Source organism: Gopherus evgoodei, chromosome 3 (assembly GCF_007399415.2).
Source record: "Gopherus evgoodei ecotype Sinaloan lineage chromosome 3, rGopEvg1_v1.p, whole genome shotgun sequence".
Taxonomy (NCBI): domain Eukaryota; kingdom Metazoa; phylum Chordata; order Testudines; family Testudinidae; genus Gopherus; species Gopherus evgoodei.
Window position 1 is genome coordinate 14600577 of NC_044324.1, and position 27632 is coordinate 14628208.

Consider the following 27632-nt stretch of genomic DNA (forward strand, 5'->3'; position numbering starts at 1 on the left):
CTTCCATGCTAGTGCTGGCTCCTAGAAGCTTTTCCCTGGTCTCAGGACCTCCACCTAGCTGCTGGCACTCCAGGGACCACTGGAAGAAGGGACATCCCTCAGAAGAGATTTAAAAATTTTATTAAAGTTAGTGTTAAAACTATATAAATACACAGGTTGAGAAAAGAGCATGTGTACATCTGGGTATAGTGCTTAGATTTAAAAATAAACTTTGTGTTTGTGGATAAAGTCATATGATACATAGAGTATATAATCAGCAATAACCCAAATTTAGGAGAATAAATTTAAGAATACAGTTTAGATATTAGCATCCAAGTATTCGGGTACATCACTCATGGAAAGTTGTACAGAGAGTTGGTTGTGGAAAGCAAAATATATCAATGAGTGAAAATTGTCCCTCAGTAACTGAGAATCAGGGTAGCTTGTCCATTTAGAAAAGACAATCCATGAGAGAAGCATTTCAGTTACTTTCCCCACTTCGCTTCTCAGCATCCCTCCTAGTATTGCAGATGACTGGTGATGTGTTCTCTGTAGACACCCTGAGTTGCTGCATCAGCCAAGTATAGCATTGACCAATTTTGCATTCCCTTAACGTCGCTCCCATGCACCCAAGGCTCCGATGATCAACACATGTCTGAATCTGGTAACCCCGAGCTCTCAAGGTTTCAGCCAGAGGGGTGTATTTCTCTACCTTTCGAGCTCAGGCCACAGTCCTGTTCTCGAAGGGTATTGTGATGTCTACCAGGATGATCTTCTTCCGGTCCTCATTAGTAATGACGATGTCTGGTCACAGTTGGCTGTCGATTCCGGGGATGTAGAGTTTACAGCAACTTCCCTATGGGTGGTGGGATGGGTCTGACCAGGCGATCTTGGATGCCATTGTGTCTCAGCTGCCAGGCTCTGGAATGGGGCTTGCAGCTACACAGGATGTGGGGTAATGTCTCGTTGGTGTAGCCACATTTTCTTCTTCACTTGTCCCGATTTCCCTGGCGGACAGCTCCATTCAGTGGAATGGAGTTATGCTGGGTCCCGTGGATGAACCTCCAGTCGGCAAATGGGATGAAGCTGCCCCTGGGGAGGAGGACTGGAGGGGTATGACACAATGCATCTTCTGAGCCCTACTATCCCTTCCCCATAGACTTGCCATTCTCTGCTCTACTCCCATGAATGGACCCTGGACCTGCAGTGCCCCATCTGCAGGGTACAAAAGGTGGGGATAAGGCTGTGGAGATAGATGATCACCCTTTTTTTAAAAGAGGGGAGATCCAGGCTCTGTATGCTGGTCTAAGGGATTCTGGTGGGGGAAGGAAAGGCAGAGAATTTTCAGATAAGACCATAATTAAGACAAAACAGACATTCCTCTGAAAAAGAAAAACGCAAGAGAGAAAGCAGTAGCCAAGACGGGCATCTGGAGGGACTGCTCAGAGAACTAAAGGCAACAATCCTGGCAAAGGGTAGAAGTAACCAAGCAAGAATATTTAGAATAAGTTGATGCTTGCAGGGGAAATTACAGACAGATAATGCTGCTGGAAGGATTCAAGAATTTTTATCAGACTAATCAGGAGAAAAGACTAATACTGGGAAAAGGAGAGAGAGTAAATGAATGGCAATTCTAAGGATTTTAAAAGGCTACTCCACAGCTTGAACAAAATCATTCTTTAAGAAGACAACTAATATCAAGAAATGGATGTGACTAAGATCCAATGACGAGATCGGTATTGATCAAGAATACTGGAAAACTGAATACTGTATATGCGAGTGTGTGGTCCAGATTCTAAACTTCCCTAATATGCTTACCAAACCATTGGCTATTTTTTTTTAAAAGGCCTGAAGAAGTTAGCAGGTATCAGAGAGAATGGGAAAAAAGGTAAATGTGATACCAGTTTCCCCTCCTCACCCCCGAAAAAGGAAATGAGAGGTCCTGACAATTAACATCCATCACTATTATTATTTCTTATTTGTACTGAGGTAGAACCTAGAGGCCCCAAACAAATACAATAATGAAATACAGTTCCTGCCCCCAAAAGTTTATAATCTAAGTATGTGGTGGCAAATGAGAGGTGAATACAACAAACAGATGAGGCGTAAGATAAATCCATATGTTTAACATTCATCATCAGTGAAATAACGAAATATTTAGAAGAAACTATGCCAGTGACAGGAGCATAATGAAACCATGAGCACCTCACACCTGAGTTTTATAAAGATGAGATCATGCTATAAAAATCTTAATCTTTTGGTACGTAATTACAAAATGACTGGATGAAAGAAATGCAGTGGATGAGAAATTTTTCTGTCTTAAAATCCTACTTGAAAAGATAATTTAGATCATTTTGAATATGAGTGACATTACACAAACTGAAAAGTAGCTGACAGACCATAAAGGAAGTAACTGACAAAAAGTAATGTAGCAAGTTGTGGGAAGTGATCGTCATGTTTGAGTAGGAAGTTACACAATACTAGATACTGCCGCGGGTGTATTAGGTGTGATCATCCTAAGCGAGGGAGCTAGGGCAGAAAATCCCACTCAGAGATTCCCAAGGCACAAGCCAGCTCCTCATCATCCCTCAATCAGATGGACCAGAAAGGGACAGGAATTGTTCAGAGTGTAAGAAAGGAGAAATGTGCTTACATTCTGTGTGTAAATGAAAGTATAGGCTGACTTACTGACGATGAGATCTATCAGGCTGTGGAATACCCTCCCAAGGCAGGGGGATGTGTGCCTCAGAGACCGATTAGACAAGACCAAATAATACATCTTCTCATCTCTAGCTTTTATGATTCTATCAGACAAGTTTAAACACATTTTTAATTCAGAAGCGGTGGGGGGGGGGAGAGACTAATTGAAATTAGGGGGTATGTTCTGAACAGAAGGTGCTGAGAATCAAGAACATAATTTTCCACCAACACCGGACGCTGAACATTTATCCTGCTGTGTCACCTTTCACACCACAAGCGCTTTGTTGAGTCACACTGTCTTGAACGCATGGCTGTGTTAGGCTCAAACTGCAAAAATCTGACACCCTGCCAAAGAGTAAAGATCACATGGTTTCGCTCTTTAAGTCAGAAGAGCGTGACATTTCTCCTTCCAGACGCACAACATGACTAGAGAGAAACAGGGCTCTCAGGAAAGGATTGGGAGGTTTCCTCCACAGCCAAAGACTTGGCATCCCAGCTTGGTGTTCTGCAGTCATTATCTACTTTGGATTCAAATTAACACCAAATAGTGACAGCCTGAGTAACAACCATTAGAATTTGTATTTCTGTGGATTTGAGTTTGTTTGGTATTTTCCCCATTTGTCATTACTAGATGTAACAACATTGTGTTCTTACAACAGGCCATCACATGACTCATTGAGTTGAACACAAACATCAAAGACATGAGAAGGCTGGGTGACATGGAGACTAACATCAGAAAGCAGTTAGAACAACAGAAGAATAGAGGAGAAAGATGATCTTGTGCTCAAGACACTGGGCTGAGTTTCAGTAAATCTGGGTTTATTTCCTGGCTCTGTAACAGATTCAGCATGTGAACTTGAGCAAGTCACTTAAAGTCATACATATCCCAACTTCATCGAGCTTCCACTCTAGTGCAAAACCTTTACCGTGACCTTAGCAATGTTCAGCAGAATAGCTTTCCAAATTCATGGAATGTGAGACACATGCTGATCTGTTGACATAATTAATACAAAAGCATAGGAGGTTAGTGGTTTTCTGTTAGAGTCTGAGTTTTTGTTTGCTAATAATAATAAATTTATCCTCATTCATCCTTAATAGGCAGCAGGTTTAAAACAAATATAAGGAAGTTCTTCACGCAGCGCACAGTCAACTTGTGGAACTCCTTACCTGAGGAGGTTGTGAAGGCTGGGACTATAACAGCGTTTAAAGGAGAACTGGAGAAATTCATGGTGGTCAAGTCCATAAAAGCTATTAGCCAGGATGGGTAAGGAATGGTGTCCCTAGCCTCTGTTTGTCAGAGGGTGGAGATGGATGGCAGGAGAGAGATCACTTGATCACTGCCTGTTAGGTTCACTCCCTCTGGGGCACCTGGCATTGGCCACTTTCGGTAGACAGGATACTGGGCTAGATGGACCTTTGGTCTGATCCAGTACTGCCGTTCTTATGTTCTCAAAGGCTACTCAGATCAGGCAGAAATTGGACAGAAAGTGACCACAGCAGAATGGATATTGACTGGCAACTATTCATTTAGAAAGAAACCTTGAGGAGGAAAGCACTCCACCCAATCTTCAGGCCCAGCACGAGGCTCCAGAATGCAGAATTTCATGTTCAAAATGAGTGTGGTGGGTCTCAGACTAGTTCATACAGGATAAATATCCACACTGTAAAAAACTTGATAAAAATGGTCACTAATTGGAACCCTTGTGGACAATCTCAGCACAGTCCATTAGAGCTAAGGCCTGGTGTTCTAGTATGTGACTGGGAGCTAGGAAGTCTAACAGAGTGCTAGTCCCTGTTCTGCCACTGGCTTGTGGTGTAAACTTGGGCAGACTCTCTGTGCCTCTGTTTCCTTGCCTGTAGAGTGCATATAATATTTGCTCCCAGCATTCTTGTGCTGTTTAATTCCAAGATCTTTAATAAACATACACAGAACCATGCAAATGTTATCATCACTGTTACTACAGAGTGAACCATGGAGGTTAAATTCCTCTCTTGTCCCTGACAGGATCTCCCTCAACTCAGACTGAAGATGCTTCAGCAGGGCAGTTTCTGAAAGCTCACTCCACCATTGGCCTTGCTGAACCTGGTCAGTGGATGGAAGCAGTCAGTCCAGGGCTGTCAATCTGCCACCTTTCACCAATGCTAGATTCACTTAAATGTTTTATTTTCTTAAAAGCCAACTGTATGTGTTACTGTACCACCACCACCCAACAAGAAACTCTGTTATATTGAGGTAGTGCAGACAGCCCAATGAAGGATCAGGCCCTGTTGGTTTAAATGCTGTATGAACACAGTGCCCCAAAGAGCTTACAGTCTAAACATGTGACGAGACAGCAGGTGAAAAACAGAGGGAGGACGCTGACAGCACAATGATCATATCTGGTACAATAATGATCATGAGAAAATAATTCCTAGTCCACCATACTATTAAAACATCTTAACCTGATTCGTGGTTTTATAGGCCACACTGTAACAGAAATAGTATTATTAAAGATCTGCATACTGAACCTAACACTACCATACCACACACAGGAGGGCAAGGGGCTCCCTTCTGCCATGAGAACCCCTTTATCTGCATGGACAGCCTGAAAGTTCATAGTTGCCTACATAGTGTTTATAAGTGGTATGAGACACAGTCACAGTAGCCATGGAATAAACTCCTTTATTTTGGCGACCATGGGATAAATTGACTGGGGCTACCAGGTGCTATCTAAACAATCAACGTACCAAATACTGTGGACACAGAACAGGGGATGCACCTGCTGAACTAATGAACACAGAAGTAACTGTGGTTCTAAACACTGATCTCTACAGAGCGCTAATGATGTACTACAGCACAGCATGTGCAGAAGAAAGCAAACAGCAAAAAAGCAAATACAGTGGGGGAAAAAGGTGGTTCCCCCTTGAATATTCTTTGCTGTAGATTTACTTGTAATGCATGTTAGGAGGGTTTTCAAAGACAATCCTCTGTGATGATGTTAGCGTTTGTAGATCCTGATCAAAAGTTCAATACTATTTGATTTATGCTATTAAGATGCTGCATTTAAACTACTTTGGAAAGAAATGAAGCACTATCAATGGAGTGGTGTTTGGGGAAAAAGATTGGGTAACAGTCTTAAAAAGGGACACAGTTAAGGTTGGTAGGTCTAAAAGGGAAAAAATACCATCTCTCTGACAATAGATCCACCAGCCCCAGGGACTTCCCCACTCTCTCCTTCCAGAATCTTTCCCACTATTAGTTTTGTAACACAAAGGTTAGTACCTTCACACAAGGAATTTATTTATTTAAAATTCGGAAAAAAAATATCCTTCCTCAAACCAAGACACACATTCTAGCAGAGAAGAGCTGCATCCTGTCTTAGAGCAAAGAGTAAGTTTCTCTTTATTTGGCTACGGGGTGACCTCACCTGGAACAATTTGTTCAGTCCTAGGCATCACACTGCCAGAAAGATATTGATAAATTGAAGGGAGTTCAGAAAAGCAATAAAATCATTGGGGTTGGATTTGTGACGGAAAATTAAATAAGCTGAATTGTATACAGTAGTGTGGGTAAGTGAGGATATGAGAACAATCAGCAAACATTTGAAGGTTGTAAACACCAAGGAGGCAGAAGAATTGTAAAGTCTGTGTTTGAAGGTAGGAAGGGGAAGAGAATGTAATGAGCAGTGAAGAGATGAAATTAAAAAAGGGAAAATCAGAGTGAATTGGGAACCACTTCCTGACTCCATTAAGCTCTGGAACAGTGTCCCAGGGGAATAATGGACACCCCACCACTTGATGATTAGTAGCAGTATTCTGCAAATAGGACCTAGAACTCTCAGAGATGAGCCAAGGCCTCACTGTTCTAAGCACTGTACAAATATGTAACAAAAAGATGGCCCTTCCCCAAAGAGTTTACAATCTATGTAGGCAACTAAACAATAATAGATGGCATTTATCTATCATGTTGTGTGTTCAAAATACTGCACAGACATTAATCTTTACAATACTTGTTTGGGGTAGGTGAGTAAATATGCTACCCATTTTTCAGATGAGGAAACTGAGGCATGTAAAGGTAAAGTGACTCACCCAAGACCACAGAGTGAGTCAGCTACACAGTCTACATTAGAACTCATCACTTCTTGATTTTCTATCCAGTGCTCACTCCTATAGACCATGCTGCCTTTACTGGCCTTTTTAAAGTAACATGGACAAAGCAGTACAAAATGTACCATTTCTACTGTCCAGCAAGCAGAGCCTTAAAGTCATCTTTTTCTCCCCTCCTGGTTGATTTGCAAAACAAAGACTGATTAAATCTCAGAAGCAGACCTTCTTGGATGTACATCCTGCCTCTCTAGCTCAGCTTTTAAGGATTACTCTCAACTGATTATGGGAAAAGTTTCCCGAATTCTTAGGAAACTCCAGACTTCTGAATCTATCCCAGCTGCCTCCAGACATGCCCATAATAGCAAGCCTATTAAAAATATTATGTTCAACAAGACACCTGGATACAATTATTTTTTCCCTTTCACTCCAATGTTATATGTGGCCCAAATGACTGCAGTGAGCTTTTGTTCTCATCCCTATCTAAGGGACTTTGCTCAAGCGCTATCGAAGGCCTGAAAAACAGCATTCACAACGTTGCACTAACTCAAAATCTAAAAACTTTTGTGGGACAGATGAGTGCAGAAAAATTAACTTTCTGGTCCCTTCCTCCGTTGCATTTATTGCTGTGTTGGCAGATGAATTTCAGGTTGTTGCCACAGCCGCAAACTGCTTGTTCTGCCAACTGTACATTACTAACATTGGAAAGAGTCCAAACCTAGGAATCTTTTCTAAAAGCATTTGCTTCATACTTTAAATAACAGCCACCAGGCGTGCTGGGGGATGGGGAGGGAGGGCTTAGCTGATATATGCGATGCATTTACAAGATTTCCTGCCTCCTTTAGTTCCTCCACCATTTTGTGGGACAAAAAGAAGATAGATCCTGCAGACAGAGACACAAAGATTTTGGGGAGGAAGAGCAGAGGAGATGTGACCTCTAAATCTCCAGGAGAAACAAACTCTTATAGGCTGACAGTGGGGGAAACTTCCACTGGTGAGTGAACACTTGGCAAGAAGTGGCTGAATTGTAGATTGTTTCCATTCATTAGGAGCTTACACCTGCTGGTTCCCATAACTTCACAATTCGCAGAGAACTCTGATAAGTGCTCTGCACTCAACACAGGCTTTCATTTAGGAATTTTCTAACAGAATTTAAAGGGATTTTGTCCCCCACTGTTTCACTTAAATTCCCTCCGCCTCTGCTACTCTGTTTGCAGGTTCAGTGTAACATTTCTCCTTTTCCTATCCATTATGTTCCCCATTGGGCAGATTGTTTTAGTTTGCCGTTTTGTTTTTTTTAAATAAGCACTGCAACAATAAAAATGGATTATCGTTTGTATATTTCCCTGTGTTAGTGTTGTACTGTCCACCAAAAATGCCAACAGGTATGTGGCCCAGTGCCAAGAACCCTGCCATACTCTGGGCATTACTGGCAAACAAGTTCAATTCCACAGGTGGGCTCCCTAACAACCAACTGGATGCTCAGATGAGCTTTTAGGTGCATGTGTGGTTTTTTAAGAGCTTGTCTTGCCTACATGCAATCACTATATATATAAATGTTTGTAACGCAAGACAAGCTTTACATACCTAAGTGCCCATTTGAACCCCTGCATGTGGGATGTGGATTTGTAATTCCTGTGTTAGCAAACACCTGTCACAGTGCATTCAGAGTAGTAGCACAGGAATGAAGAGCACACAATAAACTAGCACACATTCTCACACACTCTCTCACACATGTAGGTGTCATAAAACTAACGAATTCCTCAACATCACACCACTGCCAAGTGGGTACCCGCCACTTAAATGTCTTGATACCACAAATATAGAGCTTTTCATTCAAGAGAGTGAGCGCGCAAGCAGATCTTAACCCATTAGGTTGCCCAATGATTACAGGTGGATGTTCTTAGACTTCATCTGTCCAACACATTGCAACACATCAAGCTGCACCCAACGTAGTCCTTGCCCCACGTTGATGTAAAATGCTCCATTATTTCTGTATGAGCCTCAGCCCCATCTCTATCCCTAAGGCAATAAGCATGCTCTTGGCTGCTATCACCTAGCTGTGGCATCAAGGGCTGTACCTGTGAAAGCTTTCACTGTGTTTCTGAGTGCTGTCATAGGCCACATTAAATGCACTCACAAGATGCATGTGACCCCTTTCCTCACGCACAGCTTTGGCTTCCCTTGCTCTAAACAGATAATAACGCTCCGCAGTAGATGCTCTGCCATTCACAATGCTTCCGAGGCAAAACCAGAACCTAAGCAATCAGCTGACACTAAGTGATTCTTTGACTGGGGCTACATGGAAATAAAGATATGGGGAGAACAGAAAGGAGATAAGGAAACAAACAACACATGTGTAACATTCAGTACAAATGCAAGTATTGAAAAAGCTTCTCTTGATCCCAGCGCAAATGTACTAACATTTCAACATCTCTTCATCACCTTCTCAGACTAAATGCCTCTGCAATTAAATGTTTGTTAGCTAAGAAAATGCAAAGGTGAAATTTTATTTCTTCAGCAGTGTGGTGCAGTACCAAACAAGCCGGTAATACAGAACAAGGTTCAAGGAACAATATTTTTAAGTAGCGTTTGTCCTAGTTAATGTTCAGCCCTGCTGTGCAATGTCAAGAAATCTAATGAATACTGAAGTGCCAGTAACTAAGAACCTCTTAAGTATTTACCCATTATGAAATTCTTTTCAGATTTCAGCCGTAACCTGAATGAAATCTGAAAACAGTCTCCCAGTTTCTTCACGACGACAGTACGGCTAAGTAACACACAAAACACATACAACCTCACTGAAGAACTAAATAGGATTGAAGTTAGTGTGCACACAGACACAAGCCAAGTACGGTGTTTATGAAATCTTCAACATCTGTTACAAGGCAACAATATTTAATTCTGAAAATGTCCAGCATGAATTTTGGCAAAAGAAACTGGCTGAAGCGTGGGCAAGCCTGTCTTACTGCTGTTACTAATGGGTGAAATTCACCCTAAGGACTATGTGATGGCTGCCCCAACCGGGCACCTCCAGAGCAAAAAGCATGAGCTGCTACAGAGTGAGCACAGCTGGGGGCTGTAACAACTCAAATCCTCTGCAGACTGGCACAGAAAAGGACCTATAACACATACTAACTTGTGGGTTCTATATGCAGCATTTGGATTTATGTGGCGCATATGGTTTGGGCTTGATCTGTACAGGGGCGAACTTCAGCCCCGAAAGGAATACTTCAAGTGACTTTCATCTGAGAATCCCAAAGTGCTTTTCTAACAATAAATTTAACCTCTCAAAAGGTGAAGGACGGGAGAATTATCCCTGTCAATACAACGGCATCAAATGAGGGAGAGGTGGGTCTTTTTCAGACAGAAATGATTCTTCTCTTAATTTTGTTTATGGTGCCCAGACACATCAGTGATGGATGGATAGGTAATGTTTAGATTCATTTTGCAAATGGGGAACCATGTAAGATGAAGTTAAATTAATCACTCAAGGTCACACAATGCAAGCATGTGGCAAAGCTGGGCAGAAAACCCAGATCGCCTGACTCCCAGTCCTATTGCTGTAACAACTAAACCACTGCCCCACATCCCCAGATCTTCAGCACTGCAGAACTCCTTGGGATGCAAAGCAGAGCTTTCATTTATTGACAAACTGATATAGAAACATCCTCCTTTTTTCTTTAAAGACCTCCTCATGTCATGGGGAAAGCTTGGAAAAAGTGTTCTATTCAGAGAGCATTCTGAACATCTCCTTCTTTTTAAATGAGTAGGGACAATGGCATAAAAGTTGGTCTTTAAAGAGTTCATTGTTCTGGTGCTTTTGCCTTGCTTACAGTCACACAGAAGAGAAATCTGGTCTAACAATACAAGCACAAGACTGGGAGCCAGGAAAAATTTCTAAAATCTAATCCCAGCTACAAAAGCCACACCCTCCTCCGCCTCTCATCCTACCCATCTTTAAAATGGGTTTAATGCCTATGTACCTACCTCACAGTGACATCAGAGATTCATTAGTTAACACACTTGATCCTATAAACTTCACTTTTAAGAGCATTCCTGTTCAAATTAATGGGAATGCTCATAGGAAGAAGGATGACTTCTGTGAATTAGAATTGGGCTCAGTGCTGGTAAAGCACTTCCAAGAGAAACGCTCAGCATTAGAGTGTGCAGACTTAGTGTTTAACAGATCACTCTGGAAACAAGGACATCATCACAAACAGAATATTATGACTTCAAGTAACCATCTGCAGAAACAGATGATACTTTCTTTCATGGAAATGCCTTACAAGAAGTGGGAGAAGAAAAACTATATAAAAGAGAATTGTGTCTATGTCATGGTTATTGTTTGTAACTTAATCAATGCTGCAGCTGGGCTTTAGCATGGTCTTTCTATCAGGCTCACAGCCACGGAGTTCAATTCAAGCCTTACCTTGTTCCAACCTCTTCATCTGCTGGATTTGGTCGACCGTCTTCTTTAGAATCTTGCATTTGTCTGGCTTGACACTCAGGGTGTCGATGTCACCAATGTTTGCCGAGAGCAGCTCCGCCAGCTCCTCTAAGTATTTATTCTCCTGCTCCCGGCGTCGCTTTTCATTGCTGTGGCAAAACAAAACTCCAGGTTAATAACTTTCCCACTGCTTCCCCCAAACAGGCATGTGTGTCTCTAACAGGCACCCAGAAACTTTTCTGCTTAGAGACAGGACTAAGCTGCAATCTGAATGTCTACAAAGCGCAGGATGTTTTGGCTCAGGCCCTTGTCTATTTTTATGCCGAATGAGTCACAGAACGAAAGCCCAGGAAGACATGTACAATGCAGACTCAAGTCATGCATTCCTCGAAGAAGAAATTTTTATAAAAACCAACATTCAGGACTCCTTGCTTATTTCAGAAAGTGAACTATAAACCTACAAAGCCACTCGCCCTGCCAAAGCTAGCATTCAAGCTGGTGCAAAGTAGTCCTATCTTCACACACAAAAGATCAACAAAGCCCACTGAAGTCAACTAAAAATAAAATGTGAATCAACAGTGGCAGAACTGGGATGAAAAGCAGTATTGCTATTGGTTTCATCCCAACAAATGCCAACAGCAGCTCTGCTCCTTGAGGTTAGAGCCAAATGAGAGGGTCAAATACTTTTCCAGGAACTCTTTCCCTATGGCAAAATTCAGAAGTGTGGACAAACTGCAAACAGCTGAGCTGTAACTTGGCTCTCATAAGAGTCCCTCTAGAGACTATAACATATTTCTGTGCCAGAGACACTGCGAGCAGGAAAAGAGTGTAATGAACTGTGCTGTGACACACATGCCCCCCTCTCTATCACTAACCTCTATCGAGTGGAATCAGAACTGCTTAAATGTGCATCATAGGCCTTATACTGTTAGCAGCTAATGGGCTAGTAAGTACAAATGCACATATACACACTATTTGCTAAATCAAAAAGTCCTTATAAAAACAGTCAAATCACCTTCCTTGCAACCTTTAGAAGGACACAGAATAATAAATTATTTCAGAAAATACTGTCTAAAAATGGATTATTCTCAGTAATTAACAAGCTGATGTGACATGAATGGTAGGTCACAAACAGGCCACAATTTTGAAACTGAACTAGAACAGTTTCCAGCTCATAAGACAAATGCTACAAGGTACATTCATTGGATGGAAAGAGACAGGGAAAATTAGAAGGGATATATGTTGGGGACTGAAAATTATCTGAGCATGCAGTCAAGTTCTGTCCAGCAAGGACAGGAGGTTGTGCAGAGGAACAAGTAAAGGCTGCAAAAAGTGATCAGTTTCATCTTCTGTATGTGGTAGTCACTCTGTTAAAAGTGGACCCTTACAAAATGCTTACGACCAGCGTACAGCTAGCAGCACCCTGATATGTCTGCAGCTACTGCTTAGAGATTATTTCAGTCCCAAATATCCGGCCAAGTACACACCCACACCCATATACCCTAGGAAACTCTATGCACACACTGCACAGATGTTCCGGAGTTTACAGATTTGTTCCTTTTTTATATTCAATTCAAACAATATTTTTACTTTTTTTCTGCTAGCCCTGACAGGTGTGCTCTCTCCTCGTCATTGTGGCTTGGACGCTCTGTAAACAACTAACAGTTGCACACAGTCCTAGATGGACCATCATGCCCCTCACCGTTCTGGAACTCTGGCTCTTCCTTGGTGCCTCCATTAGACTGAGGTTCACCTTCCTACACCTTGTTGTCCTTTCTCCTTCCCCAAACCTCCGCACATGCGGTTGAGAAGCGATAGAGTTAACTTTCTGATCAGCTGATACAGCAGATCAGCAGCCAGCTGGTCTCCCAGAAGAATCCGTATTTTGAAAAAAAAAAAATCAACTATCTGACTATGGGCAACTCCACAGTGTGGAGGAAAGGAATAACATTTCTGGTCTGGCTTGCCAAATCTATGTATCTTAGATTAAGTCAAGCTCCCTGTTAAGTGACAGGTAACAAGTGACTGCTAGGCATTTTCAGGGAGACAGGCAGCACTGTCCAATAACTTTTACAGGGTCAGATAATGATTGGCTGCTAATTCAGGAGTGCGTAGAGTTACATTCATTCTCCCAGCAGGCAGCTGACCACAAAGTGGTAGCTGTATCATATCCAAGCAAATAGTTAAATGTTAATGTGAACAGGCTAGTGGCAAGTTTGAGTTCTACGTTCTGCAAAATTGTTGGGTCTGTCCAAACTATCATCTTATCCTCTTTTTGTAACCGGTATCAGTGAAATCTGAAGTAACTTGTGCTCTAGGAAGTGACCCACTTACATCAAGGGCAGGACTAAACTGTGCCCCATTACATTAGCTCCAGGGATCTAATGCACTTGGCAGGGGCCTAGAGGTACATGAAAGAGAACATCTATCTGAAAAGTGTGATCTCCTCACCCCCACTCCCATATGCATTTCAAAGGAAATGTTCTATTAACATACAAACAGAACAGGAGTACTTGTGGCACCTTAGAGACTAACAAATTTATTTGGGCATAAGCTTTCGTAGGCTTCATCAAGTGGGTTTTAGCCCACAAAAGCTTATGCCCAAATAAATCTGTTAGTCTCTAAGGTGCCACAAGTACTCCTCGTTCTTTTTGCTGATACAGACTAACATGGCTACCACTCTGAAACCTATTAACATACAGTAACTACTCAACAGATCATTCTGTAAAGAGGCCAATACATTTTTTTTAAGTTACCAAAGAGAAATATGAGGCACCAAGGTCTGAGATTTTACAAGTTAAAAAGGTAAAAGTTTGAATTAAAGGGAAAAAAAAAAGAAAAACTGCAATCAATCTGTTTGCAAAAACAACTAAAGCAAATCTAGTGGATCACTTTATAAGCAAGTCACAGAAACACCCCACATACCACATTGAGCCATGCAGATGAATACTGAGCAGCAACCAAGTTCACTGCAGTGAGTCATTTTGCAAAACATTAGGACTCACACACAGGTGGGTCCTTTTTGCTTATTGAAGGGCAGGTAAATGTCTCAATAAAGTCGCATAGGTATTTCAGTTAAGGTCAAATTAAATTTCCTCCCCTCTTTGCAAATTGAAAGGGAAAAAGCAGAAAAGCTACTTGTTGTGGGTGAACTCATTTGGTGAAAAAAAACCTTAATGCCACTGTTGCTGTGGCAACTTTCAAGTTGTGGGAGCGAGAATAGGCCAATTTTCCCTACATAAAAGCATCAGGAGAATATTATAGCAGTGGGCTGTTCTTTATGACTTTGGAGTATCATCACAGTAACTGTGAAACCATCCAGGCTTTTACACAGGAATTCTGAAATTCAAGTACCTCCATAGCATGCTATACTCCAGCTTTTGAACAAGATGTGGAGCAGGAAGTTGTCTCTGCCAGTCAATAGTGGAAGCTAAAACATCTCATTAGCACCTTCTGAAGAGAGTAGGATATAATGCCGGGGCACTGGCCAACATTCCCTCTCCCAGGGAAACACATTCCAGTGTTTAAATCTGTGAGAAAGCTCCTAATAGCTGCCATGTTTGCTTATAGGTATCCCAGTAAGCACCCTGCAAAGTGCTTTTCGATACCTTATGTGTCAGAGGTCTCCTTAAAATGCAGAGAAATCCACAATTTTTGCAGGTTGGTCATGGCATAAATAGCAAATTTTTCAGATGTGTTACATATCTGTGAAATTTCCTTATTATTCTGTGACTGACCCATGAAAAATGTGTGATTTCTCCGCAGCATTTCTCAAACTAAGGGCCCGGACCCAAAAGGGGGTTGCAAGCCTATTAGGGAGTTGCAGTATTGCCACCCTTACTTCTGCGCTGTTGCTGGTGGCAGCATTGCCTGAAGCTGGGAGGCGGGAGAGTGGCAGCTGCTGCCTAGGTGCCCAGCTCTCAAGGCAGCACCACCAGCAACAGCAGCACAGAAGGTTGGCAATACTGTGCTACCGTTATTTCTCTGCAGCTGTTGGCCACAGTACTGCCTTCAGATCTGGGTGCCCAACCAGCAGCCACTGCTCTCTACTCTGCCCTCAGAGCTGGGCGGACAGAGAGAGAGCTGTCAGCAGCTGCAGAGAAGAAAGGGTGCCATGGTATTGCCACCCTTACTTCTGTGCTTCAGAAGCACTGCGTTCAGAGCTAGGTGCCTAGACAGCAGCCATCGCTCTCTGCTCTGCCTTCACAGCTGGGGAGCCGGAGACCATATTTCAAGGGTGAGACCATTTTTCCACAGTCCATGACATGATTTTCACGGTCACAAATTTGGTAGACCCCTACTTATGTGTGAAAGGAGCTGTAAAATCCACTCTACTGTCCTAGCCTGCTCTTACTCTGAATATTCTTAAGGATTTTCTGTATCTGTATAGAAACGTTTCTGAGGGAGTGATCGCTACAAGAGTGGAGAATGAGAAAGCTAGTGAGAAAAGACCAATTTCAGTTTAATCAATGTAGTCTGTATCAGCAAAAGGTGCCACAAGGACGCCTCGGTTTTTTTAGTTAGAAAATAAAAGCATGGCTGGTTTAAGGGCTTTACTATTGGGCTGTGAGCCAGGTTTCTTAATAAAGAAAGGAGTTATAATAAACATAAGAAAGAGAACCATGCACACTCTTATTTATTTAGGCAATGGAGCCTTCAGGAACAGGCATACAGGCCTTCTTCGCTCCACAGACACTAGACATGGACTGTGCTTGAGGGACAAAAGGTGTTCATTTCTAAGGGAATGATCTGGCTCCACTTGAAACACTAGAATTAATGGGACTGGGCTCTAAGGCAGACTCAGGGTTTTGATTCAAAGACCCGCTCTCTTACACAATGGCAGAAATGGCAAATGTCTCACCAGTACCATAAAGTCTTTGCTAGGGATGGAAATAAGTGCTACCAGAAAAGTGTTTCTTATAGAATTACTGCAGTTTACACCAACTGTATTGTTTGATTTTTTTAACTTGATGGCATAGTTAGGCTATGAACCCAGTCACCATTGTAATTAGGCACTGCTGGAAGGCCTGGAAATTCTGTAGAAGATTCACTGCTAGAGGAGGGGAGAGGCAGTCACTGAAAAGTTGAGTAGAAATATCTGAAGTTAATAAACAGAATCATCTTAAATTCTTTACTAGATTATTAACTGACTGCCACTTATATTTACAGTCTAGAAACTGTCAACTTCAGTCAAACACAGAATGTCCATACATGTGCAAAACTGGCAGAAAGCAAACGCCGAGCATTGTCCCTGCACTTGAGCAAAACAGCTTCATAGGTAGCAGCAGCACACACTTAACCGTGGCACTAAAATGCAAAAAACTCTTTCCTAACATAGGGTGCACCAAAAAGGAAACAGCCAGACTTGACAGATTCACACCAGTGCCACCAAGGGCCACACAGCATGATAGTCATTTTAGCTATAATGCTCACAACTACATAAATCAGGATGAAATACATGTAGGATTTGCTTACCCTTAACCAACTGGCAGCAAAATGGAAAAATTACTGGGAAAGCCACACACAGAGTAGATTTCTAGGGCAAGCTGAATTATGAAAGGAATCTGCCATCAGGGCTGTTTGGACAATCACATGGAAATGACTATGATTTAGACTAACATGTCTCCTGAATGTACCATGGTGTAAAAGAATCTCATCGCCAAGGTCTTTGGAACCTGACAGAAATATGCATTGCGTGGGCACCCTGTAGGGAGGCATAAGCCTTGGACTGACCTGAAGAACTCACACACGGCTTTGACATCACAAGTAATGCAACCATCCCTAACTCATACCAAGAAAGCCCTCTCGATATCTCCCCATGCCACCACCAAGTGCTCTCAATTTATAAATCAATCAGTTAACTTTGATAATAAGCCTTTATCATCAGTTGCCACCTAAAAGCAAGACGAGCAGATGGGAAGTTATATTTCCATCATGTTCCCTCTTCCACCACAGTCACTAATAAAATAGAGCTGAGTTCTGGTGGGAAGTGTGAACATTTATGAGTAGATGAAACCTGCTCCATCTGCTCAAGCAGACGGGACAGAACGATGTGGTTAGAATGACAAAGTAGCCACGTGGGAGAAATGGATTTGGAACAGCGCACGTACCTCTGGGCCAACGTATCACACGGCGACCCTTTCCTCTTCCGGGAATCAGGGTTAGCAGGGTCTGTTGAACTGTCCCCAAGGCCACTCATGTTGAGCTACTTTGCACCTGTACACGAAAGAGAAACACGAATCAGGAACCTGACAGGGGGAGCAGCTTACAACCAGGTAATGAATGATTCATACACAGGAATGCCAGACAGCAGGAATCTGGTGACCACTAAATAGTAAACTAGTCCAGCAGCCAACTGCTCTTAATGTTAAACATCTTCTCCCTAATCTCCCACCAGAACACGGCATCTTCTTCAGTTTAAGCCTTGTCCCACCAACTTGTAAAGGAAGCTTACCCAGAAAGCACCACAAGTGGAGAGAAGAGACCATGCATATTACCACCTCAAAGGTATTTCTCTCACACAAGCCCTCACCCTTACCACATATCCCTTTTCTTCTATTTGATATGGCTTGAGCTCCCTCAGTTTCCTCTGCCCCCATAGCTTTTAAATCTGGTTCTTGTACCATTTCCAATGCCCTTCTCTGTTTTTCCCCCTAATACCCTCAAACAATAAGGTTCAGCACAGCGCTCACTACCCCAGATATGATCTTCATAGGGCTCTATGCACAGGAGCATCACCAGCATTGTTATTATGAGAGCACTCTATATACAGGGGAGAACTGATTTTGTCTTTTTGGCAGTCTGACACACAGTTAGGTGATTTTCAGTTACTCCTTTAGCATCCTCTGGTTTCTCTGATTCACTGATTTCTAGATAGCTGCCCCACTCCCTCACATTTGCATCTGTGCTATCTACTCTCTCTCTCTCAGAGTATATGACTGTACATTAATTGGAAATAACTCATCTTGCTGGATGTTACATCTCCCCCTCACAAAAAAAAGACCGTTACTCACCTTTGTAACTGGTGTTCTTCGAGATGTGTTGCTCATATCCATTCCAGTTAGGTGTGCGCGCCGCGCGTGCACGTTCGTCGGAAGATTTTTACCCTAGCAACTCCGGTGGGCCGGCAGGTCTCCCCCTAGAGTGGCGCCGGCATGGTGCCTGACATATACCCCTGCCAGCCCGCCCGCTCCTCAGTTCCTTCTTGCCGGCTACTCCGACAGTGGGGAAGGAGGGCGGGTGTGGAATGGATGTGAGCAACACATCTCGAAGAACAACAGTTACAAAGGTGAGTAACCGTCTTTTCTTCTTTGAGTGCTTACTCATATCCATTCCAGTTAGGTGAATCCCAAGCCTTACCTAGGCGGCAGGGTCGGAGTGAGAAGTCGCGGCGTGTAGCACTGCTGAGCCGAAGGCCGCGTCATCTCTGGACTGTTGGACCAGGGCATAATGGGAAGCGAAGGTGTGGAAGGAGGACCAGGTCGCTGCCCTAGAGATCTCCTGGATGGGCATGTTGGCAAGGAAAGCTGTCGATGATGCTTGAGCCCTGGTAGAGTGCGCAGTCACGTGACCTGGAGGAGTACGAGCCAAGTCATAGCAGGCTCGGATACAGGATGTTACCCACGAGGAGATTCTTTGAGAGGACACAGGTAACCCCTTGGCCCGTTCTGCTGTCGCCACAAAGAGTTGGGGGGGTTTGCGGAACGGCTTGGTTCTCTCTATATAAAACGCAAGCGCTCGACGGACGTCCAACGAGTGGAGCTGTTGTTCCCTGCAGGAGGAGTGGAGTTTTGGGAAAAATACAGGGAGAAAGATGTCCTGGTTGACATGAAAGGCTGAGACCACCTTGGAGAGAAAGGCTGGGTGCGGTCTCAGCTGGACCTTGTCCCTGTGAAACACCGTATAGGGGGGATCTATGGTGAGAGCCCGGAACTCCGACACCCGTCTGGACGAGGTGATGGCCACCAGGAAGGCAGTCTTCCAGGATAGATAGAGCAGGGAGCAAGTCGCTAACGGCTCAAATGGAGGGGACATGAGCCGGGTGAGAACTAGGTTCAGGTCCCATGTAGGGGTAGAGCGTCGAACCTGGGGGTATAGACGCTCCAATCCCTTAAGGAATCTCGTCACCATAGGGTGAGAGAACACCGATCGGCCATCCTCCCCCGGGTGAAAAGTGGAGATGGCCGTCAGATGAACCCGAAGAGATGATATCGCCAGGCCCTGTTCCTTAAGGAACCAGATGTAGTCCAGGATAATGGCAATAGAGACCTGAGCGGGGAGGAGACTGTGTTCCGCGCACCAGCAGGTGAAGCGCTTCCATTTTGCTGAATAAGTCGCTCTGGTAGAAGGCTTCCTGCTGCCCAGGAGCACCTGCCGCACTGGGGTAGAGCAACGGAGCTCGGACCAGGTCAGCCACTCAGGAGCCACGCCGTGAGGTGCAGGGACTGCAGGTCTGGGTGACGTAGCCTGCCGTGCTCCTGAGTGATCAGGTCCAGGTGAAGGGGCAGGGGGACAGGGTCGGCCAGAGACAGGTCCAGCAACATGGAGTACCAATGCTGCCTGGGCCACGCTGGAGCTATCATGATCAAGCGTGCCCTGTCCCTGCGCACCTTCAGAAGGACCTTGTGGACGAGCGGGAACGGAGGGAATGCGTAGAACAGATGCATCGTCCAGGGGATAAGGAAGGCATCTGCTATCGAACCTTGTTCCCGGCCTTGAAAGGAGCAGAACATCTGGCACTTCCTGTTCCCTCGGGACGCGAAGAGGTCCATTCGGGGACATCCTCACCTCTGGAAGCGCGAAAGAGCAACGTCCGGGCGAAGGGACCACTCGTGGGAAAGAAAGGATCTGCTCAGATGATCCGCCAGCGTGTTCCGAACCCCAGGAAGGTAGGACGCGATGAGGTGAATGGAGTGGGCTATGCAGAAGTCCCAAAGCCTCACGGTCTCCTGACACAGGGCAGAGGACCTCGTGCCGCCCTGCTTGTTGATGTAATACATGGTCGTTGTGTTGTCGGTGAATACCGAGACACAGCGACCTTGAAGCTGAAGATGGAATGTTTGGCAAGCAAGGCGGACTGCCCTCAGTTCTCGTACGTTGATGTGGAGGGCTAATTCGTGAGGTGAGCACCGACCTTGAGTCCGTAGGGCTCCGAGATGGGCCCCCCAACCTAGATCTGAGGCGTCTGCTGTCAGGGACACCGAAGGCTGGGGTGGATGGAACTGCAACCCCGCACATACCACGAACCGGTCCAGCCACCACCTCTGGGAACCTAATACGTCCTGGGGAACAGTAACAATCGCATCCAGAAGGTGCCGGGCCGGACGGTACTGACTGATGAGCCAGGACTGGAGGGGCCTCATGCGCAGCCGCGCATACCGCGTGACAAACGTGCAAGTCGCCATGTGGCCCAATAGAGTTAGTCACGTACGTATGGAGGTCAAGGGTGCTGACTGCAGCCGTCGTATAATGGCCGTCAAGGTCTGGAACCTTGCTAGAGGCAGAACGGCTCTGGCCAGAGTTGAGTCCAGAAGTGCACCGATGAACTCTATCCTCTGAGTGGGGATTAGCATTGACTTTTCTATATTGAGGATGAGGCCCAAGTTCTCGAAGAGACTGCTGACCAGGCGGACATGATTGAGGACCTGTGCCTCTGATGACCCCCGAATCAGCCAGTCGTCGAGGTATGGAAATACATGTATACGGCTGCGACGGAGGTGGGCGACGACTACAGCCATACATTTGGTGAACACCCTCGGGGCCGTGGAAAGGCCGAACGGGAGGACCGAGAACTGATAGTGGCAGCGGTTGATCACGAAACTAAGGAACCGTCTGTGCGGTGGGAAGATGGCTATATGAAAATACGCGTCTTGCATGTCGAGGGCGACGTACCAGTCTCCAGGATCCAAGGATGGGACAATGGTCCCCAAGGACACCATATGGAACTTCAACTTCACGACGTATCTGTTGAGTTTGCGCAGGTCGAGGATAGGCCTGAGGCCTCCCTTGGCTTTGGGGATCAGAAAGTAACGGGAGTAAAACCCCTTGCCCCGCTGGGCCTCCAGAACCTCCTCTGTGGCTCCTTTGGCGAGGAGCGTCCGCACCTCCTGAATAAGGAGTTGCTCGTGAGAGGGGTCCCTGAAGAGGGACGGAGGAGGGGGGGCGGGAGAGGGGGTGCGAAACAAACTGCAGATGGTATCCAGTTTGTAATGTGCGTAAGACCCAAAGGTCTGATGTCAGTCGGGACCACGCCGGGAGGAAAAACGAAAGACGGTTGGAGAATGGCGTGGATGGATCCGGGAGGGAAACTGGTGCATCGCCCTCAGGCGCACCTTCAAAATGAAGGCTTCGGGCCAGAGGGAGCCTTGGAGGAGCTCTGGTTTTGCCCCCCTTGGTTGCCTGATTGCGTAAGCCGGCCGTTCCTATTTTGGCATCTGGCGAAGTCCTGCCTCTGGCGAGGTTGAGGGTAGGGCCGGCACTGCTGTTGGGGCTGGAAGGGTCTGCGCTGGGTGACTGGTGTATGCATCCCCAAAGAGCGCATAATGACCCTATTACCTTTAAGGCTTTGCAGCCTGGGGTCGGTCTTGTCCGAAAACAGGCCTTGGCCTTCAAACGGGAGGTCCTGAATGGTGTATTGGAGTTCCGGAGGAAGACCAGAGACCTGAAGCCAGGAAAGCCTGCGCATGGTCACGCCAGAAGCCAGAGTCCTGGTGGCCGAATCTGTGGCATCGAGGGATGCTTGCAGAGAAGTACGTGCCACCTTTTTGCCCTCGTAAAGGATTGCCGCAAATTCCTGACGTGCCTCTTGTGGAAGCAACTCCTTAAATTTGTCCGCTGCTGCCCAGGTGTTATAAGTGTAGTGGCTAAGGAGAGCTTGTTGGTTCGACACCCGAAGCTGGAGAGCGCCCGCAGAATAGACCTTTCGGCCAAGCAGGTCCATGCGCCTCGCTTCTTTAGACTTCGGTGCCGGGGCCTGTTGGCCGTGACACTCCCTCTCGTTCACAGATTGTACAACGAGGGAGCACGGGGGTGGGTGGACATAGAGATACTCGTATCCTTTCAAGGGCACCATGTATTTGCGTTCCACGCCGCGTGCCGCGGGAGGAACTGATGCCGGCGACTGCCAGATGGTAGTGGCATTGGCCTGAATGGTCCATATAAAGGGGAGGGCGACACGAGTGGGAGCATCTGCAGACAGTATGCTCACCACCGGATCCTCAATTTCTGAGACCTCCTCGGCCTGCAAATTCATTTTTTGCGCCACACGCTGGAGAAGGTCTTGATGCGCTCTGAGGTCGAGCGGAGGAGGGCTGGTGGATGTTCCAGCCACTGCCTCATCCGGGGAGGATGACGAGGAGACCCCCGGCAGGAGTGGATCTGCAGGATGCTCCGTCTGGAGCAATGCTTCCAGCTCTGGAGGGAGGTCAGGATCCCGCTGGTGAGACAATCCCTCCTCTGCAGGGAACTGGGGAGGACGAGACAGTGTGGCCTCCGGAGACCTGTGCTCTGATGTAGCTGGACGCGGGGGAACCTGTTGCTGCCCTTGGGCTTGATGGTATGCCCAGGGGGTCCAGAAGCCCCACTGCTGTGGTCCATGCTTTTGCGGAGGGGGCTCCTGGAAGAGAGCAGCAGGTCTGTCCGCGTCCATAGCATACGGCCTGTCTGTGTGAGGAGACAGACGGTTGTCGGGATGGCCAAGGTGGAGCCAAACGGGACTGATACGGGTCCCTCCGTCTAGACGACGTCGACCTACTCGGTGCCGGGGACCGGTGCCAGGAGTCGTACCGGTGCCGGGATCGAGAGTGGGACCTACTACCTGGCGCGGTGCCAGGAGGTCGACCAGGATGCCGAACGCCAACGACGGGAGCGGCTTCTGGAATCTCGGTGCTGGTAGCGGTGGCTCGAGCCAGAACAGTGCTGGGAGTACCGGGATCTCCGTGAGGAGGATCGGCACTGCGAGTACGACCGGTATCGCCGCGGGGAGCGGTGCCGGGACTGCAAGCGGCATCCCAACCGAGATCGTCCACGGTGCCGGGACCTTGATGGGGCTCGGTGCCGGCTTGGTGAACCCGGCGATGGAGGTTGCAAGGCCGTAGGCTTGCCCTTTGACTGTAGAACCTGCACCAGAAGCCCCAGGGGTTGAGGTAGCGTAGGCTCAGTCAAAGCAATCAGGTCCCACGGTGAAGCAAATGTCTCCGGCATCGAGGGAACCACTACCTCTACCCCGGATCTTATGGGGGAGCTGTGAGGGACCGGACTCGACGGACCTCCCGGGCCCGGAGTCGACGGAATCCCTATCATCGGTGCCGGGCGCTCCGTCCGCGTCTGCTTGGCTGGAGTGGCAGATGTCGAAGGCCTTGCTTCTGGGCCCAGTGCCGGGGAAGGCCGGTGCCACGGCGTCTTCCCGGTGCTGGAGCGGTCCGGTGCCGGAGCAGAGCTGGCGCTCGGCGTCGAGGCTGGAGGGTTAAGCGCTGCTTCCATTAGGAGGGTCTTTAAGTGCTGATCCCTCTCCTTCTTTGTCCTTGGCTTAAATGCCTTGCAAATGCGGCACTTTTCAGAGATATGCGATTCCCCAAGGCACTTCAGGCAAGCGTCGTGGGGATCGCTCGTTGGCATCGGCTTCTTGCAGGCCGAGCACTGTTTAAACCCTGGCGAGCCGGGCACGGGCCCGGCGCCGGGCACAGTGGAGGGCTCGCGCCCAAGCCCGCTAACTATTTACAACAAGTACTACAACTAACAACTGATACTAAAAGGTCTAATTACAACTGTAACTATATACAACTATTAGAACACGAGACAATGGAGAGCTAGGGACGTGGAGGACAGCTATGCCGCGCTCCACCGTTCCAACGACCGACACGGCGGTAAGAAGGAACTGAGGAGCGGGCGGGCCGGCAGGGGTATATATCAGGCGCCATGCCGGCGCCACTCTAGGGGGCAACCTGCCGGCCCACCGGAGTTGCTAGGGTAAAAATCTTCCGACGAACATGCACGCGTGGCGCGCACACCTAACTGGAATGGATATGAGCAATCACTCGAAGAAGAAAAAATACTTTCATCTCCCTTTGCAGTTGGGCTTCTGTGTTTGGTACCTCTTCCATTTTGCATCAGTGTTGATTTAAGATCTTCCATTAGTGCAGAGATTCCCAGATTGTGGTAGGCCACTAGGAGACTGCTCGCATGGCAGGCCAGTGGCGCTCTTTGTTTCCAGCTCCATTAAAAGAAGCTTTTTAAAAAAACAATGTTATCACTGTTCCATGAATATAATTGCTATAGATGCTGCAGCGATGGTATGGGATTATCGACGGAAGGAGGTGGGGTCTATGCGAGAGGACACAGAAGAAGTAAGTGTACTTTAGACACCCATTCTATTAAGATGTGATCCGCACTAGGAAAGTGTTTGCAAATCCCTGCCCAGCAGCTTTAATAAAATTCCTAAGCAGTGAGGGTTACAATAACCCATTTGCTAACACTCCCCAATTAGGAGTTTTTAAAATACAACCTTATTTATTTAAACAAAGAAGTGACAAAATTCCAAATATACTGACAAGAATTTTCAAAAGTAACTGGTGATTTGGGGTATTTCAATACAGTACCTGGTATTACTGTTCCTGCAATTTCACCATATAATGTAGGCTGCCTTTTATTTTTACTATTATTTGTACTGCCACAGTATCTAGGCACCCCAATAATGGACTAGAAGGCCACTGTATTAGGTGCTGTACAAACAGAAAAATAAAAAATAATCTCTGCCCCTAAAGAGTTTACAATCTAAGCAGAAGAGAGGAATCAACAGATGGATACAGAGAGACGAGGGAATACAAGGAATCAATGAGGCAACACTGGTCAGCATGATACACAGTGATCTCAGCACACCGGCAGTCTAACTGTTGTCAAGTTTTTTGTAGACAACAGAGCAAAGGAGAGACTTTTAAGAAGAATTTGATGGACAAGTAGCTTTATAGATGTTTACAGGAAGCTCCTCCCAAGGGTAAGGGGCAGCATAGGAGTAAGCATGAACGTGCTTGTTTAAAAATTTAACAAATGGGCAAGGGATGCTGGCACCTTGGGCTGATCAGAGATGGAGATCGACATCTCGCTGCTGAATCAGAGATGATAGGTTGACAAGCAGCTTATATTTGATTCAACAGAGAAGTGGGGGAGGGAAAAGAGGGGGTAACATGGCAAAGCGATGGGCTAGGAGGATGATCTTTGCAGCAGCCATCTCCATAGATATGAGCGGGGCAAGACTGCATTTGTCAAGGCCAGAGGATAGGATGTTGCAGTATTCGAGACACAACATGGTGAGAGCCTGGATGAGAGTTTTAGATGTATGGGTGGGTAGAAAAGGCCATATCTTAAGGGTGGTTAATTAGCTTTCTTTCTAGCACTGCTAAAATCCAGGCCACCATTCTCTTAAGTTATTAAGCTATGTTTTTAAAAGTGGGTTATTTAAAAAAAAATTAAACCTTTAAACCAATTTGAGAGACAACTCCTTCCAGATACTTGCCTCATGGCTTTCTACACTCAATGACACACACAGAAATTCCCCAAACAAATGATTTAGTACTAGTGGGGGACTTTAATTACCCAGACATCTGTTAGAAAAGAAATACAATAAAATACAAAATTTCCAGTAAGTTATTTGGAATGTATTGGGAATAACCTTGTATTTCACAGGATGGAGGAAACAAGCAGCAGGAAAACCATTTTAGACTTGATTCTGACCAACAGAAAAATTGGTTGCAAATTTGAAAGTGGAAGGCAGTTTGGGTGAAAGTGATCATGAAATAACAGATTTCATGATTTTATGTAAAGGAAGGAGTAAGAGCAGCAGAATAAGGATAATGAACTTCAAAAGTGCAGACTTTAACTAAGAGAGCTGCTACCTAAAATCCCATGAGAAGAAAATCTAACGGACAAAGAAGTTCAGGAAAGCTGGCAGTTTCTCAGGGTATGTCTACATCTACAATTTTGCAGCGCTGGTTGTTACAGCTGTATTAGTACAGCTGTATAGGGCCAGTGCTGCAGCGTGGCCACACTTACAGCAACCAGCGCTGCAAGTGGTGTTAGATGTGGCCACGCTGCAGTGCTGTTGCACACCGCGGGGAAGGAGACCTGCTTGGAGGGGGGGTCGAGGAACGCCAGAGCACACCGCGGGGCTGGATACCTACTTGGAGGGGGGGTCGGGGAATGCCAGAGCACACTGCGGGGAAGGAGACCTGCTTGGAGGGGGGGTCGGAGAACGCCAGAGCAAACCGCGGGGAAGGAGACCTGCTTGGAGTGGGGGTCGGGGAACGCCAGAGCACACTGCGGGGAAGGAGACCTGCTTGGAGGGGGGGTCGGGGAACGCCAGAGCACACGGCGGGGCTGGATACCTGCTCGGAGGGGGGGTCGGGGAACGCCAGAGCACACCGCGGGGAAGGAGACCTGCTTGGAGGGGGGATCGGGGAACGCCAGAGCACACCGCGGGGAAGGAGACCTGCTTGGAGGGTAGTGGAGTTTGCTTAATTACCAGAGAGGCTTCCTCAGGTATGCTGGGATACCTGCTTATTCCACGGAGGTCAAAAAAACGCTGGTGAGTGTCTACACCTGATGACCAGCGCTGGTGATCCAGCGCTGGATCCTCTACACCCGAGGCACGACCGGGTGTACGGCCAGCGCTGCAAACAGGGAGTTGCAGCGCTGGTAATGCCCGGCAGGTGTGTACACATCCTAAGTTGCAGCGCTGTAACCCCCTCACCAGCGCTGCAACTTTGTAGTGTAGACAAGGCCTCAGAGAGATGTTAAAGGAGCAACAGCAAACTATCCCAATGCAAAGAAAAGATAGGAAGACTAGTAAGAGGTTAAAGAGCTCCTTATGGAGCTATATTGATTACTTGACAATAAAAAAAGGAATCCTACAAAAAGGAAGAAAGAATGGACAAATTGCTAAGGAAAAGTACAAAAGAACAACACAAGCAAGTAGGAACAAAAGCAGAAAGGATAAGGCACAAATGAGTACATCTAGGAAGGGACATAAAAGACAATAAGGGGAGGTTCTTTAAATACATTAGGATCAAGAGAAAGACAAAGGAAGCGCAGGTCCTGTACTTAGCAGTGACAGAGAAGTAATAACAGACAACATGAAGAAAGCCGAGGTGCTTAATGTCTATTTTGCCTGTATTCACTAAAAAGCTAAATTGTAACCAGGCACACAAAACACAATTAATATTAACATCAGGGGAAAGAACGCAAGTCAAAATAGGAAGAACAAGTTAAAGAATATTTAGATAAATTACATGTATTCAGGACATCGGGGCCTGATGAAATTCATTTTAGGGTGCTTAAGAAACTAGTTGAAGCAATTTCTGAACTGTTCGCTATTATCTTTGAGAACTCATGGAGGATGAATGAGATCCCACAAAACTGGAGAAGGGCA

General features: G+C 46.0%; 1 protein-coding gene across 9 annotated transcripts in view; it reads right to left on the reverse strand.

Moving 5' to 3' along the window:
* The window catches only part of NCOA1 (nuclear receptor coactivator 1), a 344103-nt gene that overhangs the window by 109793 nt on the left and 206678 nt on the right, over positions 1–27632 (reverse strand). For 8 of the 9 annotated variants that reach the window (XM_030555143.1, XM_030555142.1, XM_030555138.1 and 5 more), the window contains 2 exons: positions 17323–17428; positions 11195–11361 (listed from right to left, as the gene is read on the reverse strand). In XM_030555143.1, coding sequence (XP_030411003.1) covers positions 11195–11361; positions 17323–17411 — 256 coding nt within the window. In that variant the 5' untranslated portion in view covers positions 17412–17428. The remainder of the gene's footprint in view (positions 1–11194; positions 11362–17322; positions 17429–27632) is intronic. The other variant, XM_030555146.1, reaches the window with a different exon arrangement.